At 42.0% G+C, this 8,520-nt stretch overlaps 1 protein-coding gene across 2 annotated transcripts; it reads left to right on the forward strand.

Annotated features, from left to right (window-relative positions):
* Positions 1-1,431: 1,431 nt before the first annotated feature.
* Positions 1,432-6,683, forward strand: MRPS17 (mitochondrial ribosomal protein S17). 2 transcript variants are annotated; one of them, XM_014581812.4, is made up of 4 exons: positions 1,432-1,544; positions 2,378-2,464; positions 3,955-4,101; positions 6,259-6,683. In XM_014581812.4, the coding sequence occupies exons 3-4, from the start codon at positions 3,979-3,981 to the stop codon at positions 6,547-6,549; spliced, it is 414 nt and encodes a 137-aa protein (XP_014437298.1). In that variant the 5' UTR covers positions 1,432-1,544; positions 2,378-2,464; positions 3,955-3,978; the 3' UTR covers positions 6,550-6,683. The 2 variants fall into 2 exon arrangements, with proteins under 2 accessions (XP_014437298.1, XP_089628336.1); XM_089772210.1 differs by having other exon boundaries at positions 2,378-2,463; positions 3,941-4,101.
* Positions 6,684-8,520: the final 1,837 nt, after the last annotated feature.

Raw genomic sequence — 8,520 nt, forward strand, 5'->3', positions numbered from 1 at the left:
AGGGGGACAGAGCTCTATGCCACCATGCTGACTGTAGCAGTGGGCACCCCTTTCTCCTCCCCTGAGGACGGGCGATGGGGAACATTGGCTAAGACAGTGTGTCAACCTTTTTTTATAAAGTACCCCCTTAACAAAAATTATAAGTACCCCCAGTACCTACAGATTTCAGACACACACAGGCTGTGTCTAGACTGGCCAGTTTTTCCAGAAAATCAGCCGCTTTTCCAGAAAAACTTGCCAGCTGTCTACACTGGCCGCTTGAATTTCTGGCCGCTTGAATTTCCGCAAAAGCACTGACGATCTCATGTAAGATTGTCAGTGTTCTTCCAGAAATACTATGCTGCTCCTGTTCGGGCAAAAGCCCTCTTGCACAAATCATTTGCGCAAGGGGGCCAATGTAGACAGCACAGAACTGTTTTGCGCAAAAAATCCCCGCTGGCTAAAATGGCGATCGGGGCTTTTTTGCGCAAAAGCGCGTCTAGATTGGCCACGGACGCTTTTCTGCAAAAAGTGCATCCATGCCAATCTAGACACGAAAATGCTTTTAATGGAAAACTAGCTACAATTTTTTTCTACTATGGCAACACAAAAAAAAAAGCAAATATGATTCTAGGTTGTATCAACAGGTGTGTTGTAAGCAAAACTCGTGAAGTCATTCTGCCACTCTACTCTGCACTAGTTAGGCCTCAGCTGGAGTACTGTGTCCAGTTCTGGGCGCCACATTTCAAGAAAGATGTGGAGAAATTGGAAAGGGTACAGAGAAGAGCGACAAGAATGATTAAAGGTTTAGAGAACATGACCTATGAAGCCAGGCTTCCTGAACTGGGCTTGTTTAGTTTGGAAAAAAGAAGATTAAGGGGGGACATGATAGCAGTTTTCAAATATCTAAAAGGGTGTCACAAGGAGGAAGGAGAAAATTTGTTCCTCTTGGTTTCTGAGGACAGGACAAGGAGTAATGGGCTTAAAGTGCAGCAAGGGAGGTTTAGATTGGACATTAGGAAAAAATTCCTAACTATCAGGGTGGTCAAATATTGGAATAAATTGCCAAGGGAGGTGGTGGAATCTCCCTCTCTGGAGATATTTAAGAACAGGTTAGATAGACATCTGTCAGGGATGGTGTAGGTGGAGCTTGGTCCTGCCTTGAGGGCGGGGGGCTGGACTCGATGACCTCTCGAGGTCCCTTCCAGTCCTATGATTCTAACACCAACGACTTAAGGAACTTAGTCGTAGGTGGGCGGGCGATGACATTTTTGGGTGTAAAAAGTACAAAAATAACACGGCAAAATCCCATTTTCTCCACAGGACAGCTGTGCTGACGCAGCCCCAGACGTCTCCCGAGTGCCCGGAGGTGCCCACTGGCGGGAACACCCTGAGCTGAGAGACCAGGCTCCCCCGCCCCTGCGCCTTTAAATAGCCCTTCCGCCTCCACAGCCTTTGGCCACGCCCCCTCACCTCTCACGTCCCTTCCGGTTCTGGCCACGCCCCCTTGGTCGAGCCCCGCCCCCCGCAGGCCGACCAGGGATGTGAGCCGGTGGAGCCGCCTGGTGAGGCGCGGCCGCTCGCTCCCTGCGGAGCGCGGGGGGCTGCGCGGGCGGGGCGCGGCCTGGAGCCGCGGGGAAGGAAGGGCCGACGCCGGCTGCCGGCCTCTGCTCTGCGTGGGGGAGGGGGAGCGGCCTGCCCTGGAGGGAAAGGCCCAAAGTGGGGCCTGGGCGGCTCGGGGGAGGGGCGGCTCGGCTGAGGGGCGCTGAGGGGGCGGGGTCAGGGTTGAAGGGCGGGCGGGGCGATGGAGGGGGCTCGGGGAGGGGCGGGGCTCTGAGCGGAGGGACAGGTGGCTGGGTGAAGGAGGGTCCTTTGGTGACTGTGGGGGGAGGGTGCTTGGGGGGCGGGGGCTCTGGGGCCCTCTCAGGACCGGTCCCCTCTCGCTGCCTGGGCTTGTTCGTTTTCTCCCTAAATACTTCCTAGCTGGGCCCAGATCCTGAAGAAGCTGGTGTGTTGACTCACTCTGGAGTCAGTGAGAGTTAGGGGCCTGAGTACTTGTAAGGACCTGGGCCGGCCTGCCTGCAGCGTTTTCTCTCCCAGCAGCATCCCTGATGCCTAATAAACGCTCGTGATTCAACTCTCACCACATCCCTGTATCATGAGCTGCAGTGAGCTAGTCACATACAATGATTTGTTCCCTATTTTCCCACAACACCCAAGAATCCTGACCCTCATCATTCTAATGCTCCAGACACTGGACCATGCAAGGGAGAATTCATATTTGTATTGCATGTGAATGTAAAACGAAGATATGGCAAATAATGTTTTTAGCATTACAGGAGCAATTAATTGTGACTTCTCTGCTGAAATATGTTTTTTTTTAACTTTAATATTATAGGTATGTGGAGATCATAGTAAAAATACAGAGAGAAGTATCTCTGGGTTTTGGAGGGGTTCTTGAGCCAAGCCTAACATTGCAAAAAAGGTGTGTGTCAGAAAAGATCTGTGTTATTTTCTCTCTGTCACATTAATTGTTTGAAGTTGGAATTTGCCAAGATCTCTGACAAGGAAAATGTCATATTAGCTCACTCTTTAGGCTTGGGACTTCAGATATATATTTCTCCATTGCTGTATGTATTTCTTTAAATGTATTATTTACTTTTCTAGTACTGTAGACAGTATATGCCACCTTGATACATGTGTATATACTTCTGCTTTTGTTGCATAGTGGGAAATAGCTAGCAAAACAGTATGCCTGATTGAGAAGAAGTCTTTTAATGTTGATGACTGTCTTTACCAAAATGCACTTGGACAAAAGGAATAGATATTTACTGAACTTAGGGATGTTAAAATGTGTTTGTGTAAATGTGTAACCACTTAATTTTTCAAAAAAACTTCTGTATTTCAAGGAGAAGTGTGGGGGGAGGGGTGTATGGGAGCTAGTGCTCTTAGGGACATGCCTGCATGCTCATGCACACACACCTTTGCTGCTGCCTCTGTTTCAGAGGCAGCAGCACAGGGAGATAGCTCCCCTTGAACACCAGCTCCTCCTCCCCTCCACTGCCTTAGATACAAAGGCAGCAGGTTGTGAGGAGGTGCTTCATGTAACTGAGAGGATTAACTGGTGAGCCCAGGTTATTCAGATACATGTTCACATCCCTAACTGCACTAACAGTTTTTTAAATAGCTCTAGTTTATTTTTGAAACCTTAGTTTTCCTTTAGTGCTTATCAGGGTAATGTGCAACTGCAAAGAAACTCACACCAGTCTTGTCTAACAGGAAAGATATTCTCACACTTATTTGCACAGCGGAGTTAATTGTAAATTCGTCATCTTGTAGAAAACATCAGATGTGAGAAAAAAATCATTAACTTAATTAACCCTAGTACATCTTGAAAGTATCATGACCTCTTTTTCAAGTGTCAGTGTCTGACTTACAATGAACATATATGTACAATATTTTAATTATCATCCCTAAAACTGAAATATTTTATGTAGCTGGGGTTTGGTTTTTTGGGGAAGGGAGGGGCAGGGGAAGTTGTGCTCTTTCACTGTTCTACATCATTCTATTACTATAATGTTTGGTAAAATTGTAAGACAACAGAAATTTGGCATTGGTTAGGTCATCTCCATGTTATGAATTTAGATCTGGTATTTTAATCAGATAACTATTTGGGACATACAAAATGAATTAGGTGCAGTTCACTCTTCAGTGGACAAGAGGTCTGAGTCTATGTCCCTGAAATCATTGCTTCAGTTGTGTATTCAACATTGGATGTAGAGTCTGATCTACCTTCACATATCTTTCTTGTAGGTTCTGATACAAGAGTGAGGAAAGAGAATGCGGGAAACTCACTACTGTTGTTAAAAGTTTAACAGATACCTTGGGTTAGGAGCAGATTTTCATTTTGGCACTGATCAGAAACCACTTACTTTTTTTTTTTTTTTTTTTTTAACACTTCAGCTTTCTTTCCAGACTCTGGATGACCATAGCTAAACAATGTCTGGACTACGTGGAGCTGTTCATGCAAAATGGATAGTAGGAAAAGTAATAGGAACCAAAATGCATAAAACTGCTAAAGTGAGAGTGACAAGGCTTGTGCTGGATCCTTATTTATTAAAGGTAATCTTGCAAGATCATTTTCGTATACACTATTGGAATATATATTGACGCTCTGAAATACATTGTAAATTGTTTACATTGTCAGATAATTAATAATCATTGATGAACTATGATTACAAGAGTAAAAAACAGTGTTAGAACATAAAATTTGACATGTCAAATTATCTATTAAATGTATTTCCTTCAGTTATTCTGCTTAACACACATTTTGATCTGAGTTGGGTAGATGGACTGCTGATTTTGTGCTATGAATTTGAAAAGTCTTTTTAAAATATTTATAAGTTTCTGGGCTTTTGCTCCATTTTAAAAGGTGGAAGTTATAAAAAAAATTTTATAACGATAGTCAAATAATTGCCTACTATATCGATTTCCTGGTCACTTTGAATAATTAATTGAAGAAATATTCTTTAGCATTTGAATCACTGTATCAGTTGAACATCAGTCAGTGATACAGTAATCTCACTGTAAGATAAGCCTCCCTCAGTTATTATTAAAGACTAGAGTCAGGATTTTATTCAGTTCTGCATTTTATAAGATAAATGTGCTCATATGGAAGATATTGGTGCAACACTAATACCACAGTGGTAGGACTTCTGTGTATTGGAAGGGGCTTTTCTGAAATTTGGCCTGTCTACATGGGGCCAAATTTAGGAAAAAAGTCCTCTTTTGGAACATCCCTTATTCCTCTCACCAAGAGGAATATAGGGATGCCAAAAGAACGCACCCGCTTTTTCGGAAACTGTTCCAAAAAAGCAGATGCGTTCCCTGGACACATGCGTTCCCAGAGGTATCCCAGAAAAACTGCAGTCTAGACATAGCCTTACATACAGGAAGCCTTCACCATTTAGGATTTTGCTAACTGTGGTTTTGCATATTCAGGGTGCACTGCACCGCACCAGCGCTAGCACATGATGCAGTGTGATTACTAGAGTGCACTGAAGAAGCGTCAAGGAGCCTGAAAGTTAAAAGGGAAATGGAAGTTGCAGTGATACAGTACTAGGAAATTTTAGATATTACATGTGTTTATTAATTCATGATTATTGTTTTATGTGGAAATTGTGATTATTTTGTGTCATGAACTTCCCCCTGGTATTCACATGTTTGCCATTCGCTGTGATTTTAAGAACATATCCCCTGTGAATTAGGGGTGTTAAGATATGGTTAATAAAAATTCTATTGACTACTTGATTAGTCAGTAAGGGAAGACAGCCTTGCTTGTGCCGGGTCTGGGACCTACCCCCTCTTCATGGTAGGTCCTGGACCCAGCACAAGCCAGGACTGAGCCAGGCAGAGGTTCAAGGGGACAGGGGCTGCTGTCAGAGCAGCTTCTGTCTGCAGCCAGCCTGGGCCACGATGGACAGGGACTGCTTTTAAGTTGGCTTCTCCCAGCACCAGCTCCTGCTTCCCCCACTTGCTGCCTTTGATACTGAGGCAGTGGGGGGGGGGGGGGGGGAAGGGTTGTGAGTGTTGACTAAACTAACCCATAAGCCTAAAATAGCCTAGAAAAGTCAAGTAACCCATAAGCGTTCATGACTGAGCCAAGCCCCAATGTGGGGGTGGGGGAAGTGTGTGTAGTCTATAACCAATTAACCAATAAACAAAAGCTTATAGGTTAATGGTAATCAACTACATTGTTACATTACATTATTAGTAGACTAGTTGACTACTCGCTTACATTCCTACTGTGAATGGTGAAGGCTTCCTGTAATTTCCTGAGCTCTTCCCCTCTACAGTTTGTGCAAATTATTAAGAGATTTGGAAGAGCCTTGACAGTCATTTTGCTGAATGTAATGCATGCAAGGGACTGAGATGATAAAACAGTGGTAACTAGCACTCAAAAGTAGTACTAAATCAGGGTTAGTGAATAATCAAAGTTGTTAAGGTAGCTATAAAGAACTGGCCCCAACTTGCCTTGATCTGACTTAGGACAAAAGTCCTATCTTGGGTGAAGAAGGGCTAATGTCACATTTGCCCAGTTCTTCAGGTGTACCATATACATTTACCAATGGCTTTGCTTGGGAAAAAACTCAGTGAGCTCAGCTATGCAGATCTATTGGCTTTGATAGTGAAACCTTCAATTCAATCAACTTAAGTTCAAAAGCAAAATGGTCATCTTACTTTTGAGTCTTAATGCCTGGATTTCCTTTTCTCCAACAGTTCTTTAACAAGCGAAAAACTTATTTCGCTCATGATCCATTGCAGCAGTGTGCAGTCGGAGACATTGTTCTTCTAAAAGCTTTGCCTGAGCGGAGGACCAAAAATGTGAAACATGAACTGGCTGAGATTGTTTTCAAGGTTGGAAATGTCATAGACCCAGTGACTGGAAAGGCCTGTGCAGGAACTAGGTTCCTGGAAAGTCTAACAGATTCAGAAAGTCTAACTGAGGCAGATACCACCTATCTAAGTGAAAAACTTCAAGAGCTAAATGTTTCCTCAACAGAGAAATGAAGGGTGGGAAGAGACCAGTAAACTAAGGGCTTTAACTTTCATCTTTACATGAGGGATTGGTTGTGGCCCACTGTCTCTATGTAAAATCTTTCTATGAATTTGTTAGAAACAATAAACTGTATTACTTCCACCATTGAAATGATATAGCTATTTTAATATTGTGGGAAATTATCAATTAGAAATAACTATGTTTTGAATTTTCTCCACATTAAGCCCTATGGTAGTGGTGGGTTTTTTTTTATTGTTCTTAACACACAGTTTTGCCCCAGTTTTAGCAAGAATGTCAAAATTGCCACCTTAATCACAAAATTAAGAATAATGAAGAGTCCTATAGCACCTTGGACATATTTATTAGGGCATAAGATTTCATGGGTAAAACCCACTTCATCAGATGAACTGGAATGGAGTTAAAGATTTTACATATTGGAGTTAGTCTGTAAGGTGCCACAGGACTCAGTTGTTTTTGCAGATACAGACTTAATGTGGCTAAAATTGTTCTTTATTAAAATGTTTAAGAGGATAAATCTATATATGTTTAATATTTGTGGGAGCATGTTTTTTTCCCTCCTGTTTGACTGTCTGAATTCTGAACCTAAATCTGCTGTGGTTCATAGCCTTATATTTAAAATAACAAATTAAAAAGTGTTTTTAAAAAGTGTGTAGAAATTCTATAGGCAGCTGTTTATGCATGATATTTCATTTTAATATTTGTGATACTAAACTAACAGTAAGCCTACTAGAACATTTCATAAACCTTGTGTGTAATGTAATAGAATCTATGTGCATTTAAGCCACCTGTTATAAACTTTTATCTGCTTTTATCACAAGCCATGCTAAAGGAAGGGTTCCCATGTGAAACTGACACATGGCTACAGTGAAACAGTGGCATAGCTTGGCAAAGTCTGAAGGGACATAATCCAGCATCCCATGAGGTCAAAGAGGAATGGGAAGGAAATGAAAAGTTTTTTTTTATTATTCACTTTTATGAGAGCTCTTAAATAATAGATGGGGTAACATCCATATTTGAGAAGGGGATGCGATTCTTCTCAATTCAGATATCTACATTTTCCCTTATGAAGCTGTGTGTCCAGCACAAACATAAGGATATATCTGTTTTACTGTGTCTAAGTATTGTTCTGCAAATAGGAAAAATTTAAAAACATGAATATTAGAAAAATCCCATGATGTAATGCAAAAGAGTTGAAGTAAAGTTGTCTGGAATATTAATTTCTTAAGAAAATGTAATTAGGGAAATCCTGCAAAGAGATGCAAGAACAGAGTCTCCAAAAGTTATAGCAAAAAGTATGTAGTTCAGAGTAGTTAAGGATTACACTTGCCTTTGTTGCCTGGATTCTGGGCAGCTGCCACTATAGCACTGCATAAATTTAGAGTAGGTCTGGTGCTTGTGACATCCTCTCCCATCCCCAAAACACATGTTGTGCAAGGGATAGCGTAAGACCACATATGACACTCTTGCATTGCTCTTGCATAGAAGTCAGGCCCAGAGTTGGGGGAAGGAATCTGTTCCATCACTCACTGACTGTTCAAATGAGTATATGAGAGTACCTGCACTCATCACTTTGCAGGGTTAGGATTCCAGCCTGAACTTCTAGAGAATCAGTCTCTGTGGATGAGGTGCTACTGATAAAGCAAGACTTGGGAACAGCTCCTCCTCAGGAATATGAAATTATTTGTGCCTCTTTCTATTCTAGCACAGGTGGTTAAAGTCCTGCCTGTCTTAATTTATTTGCTTTCCTTCCCTGCAAGGAATACATTCACTTTATATTCAAGTTTACATGTGTCTCTCTGCAGTGTGTGTTAATTCCAAATCATCTTATACAGATGTCTTAACTTCACACTGAAGATATATTCCAATTCTGGTTCTCTTCTCCAGGAGGAAAAAAAAGAAATTGTCATTGACTACCAAGTCAAACCAATATTGTTTTGATCACTGAAAATGACAGTGAGTTT

Source organism: Pelodiscus sinensis, chromosome 21, assembly GCF_052426305.1.
Source record: "Pelodiscus sinensis isolate ZL-2025 chromosome 21, ASM5242630v1, whole genome shotgun sequence".
Taxonomy (NCBI): Eukaryota; Metazoa; Chordata; order Testudines; family Trionychidae; genus Pelodiscus; species Pelodiscus sinensis.

What these genes read in the sequence shown, in the direction of transcription:
- MRPS17 (XM_014581812.4), top strand. Translation starts at nt 3,979, where the DNA reads ATGTCTGGACTACGTGGAGCTGTTCATGCAAAATGGATAGTAGGAAAA. An exon ending in TGGATCCTTATTTATTAAAG is followed by an intron (nt 4,102 to 6,258) that starts GTAATCTTGCAA and finishes TTTCTCCAACAG; the next exon opens with TTCTTTAACAAGCGAAAAAC.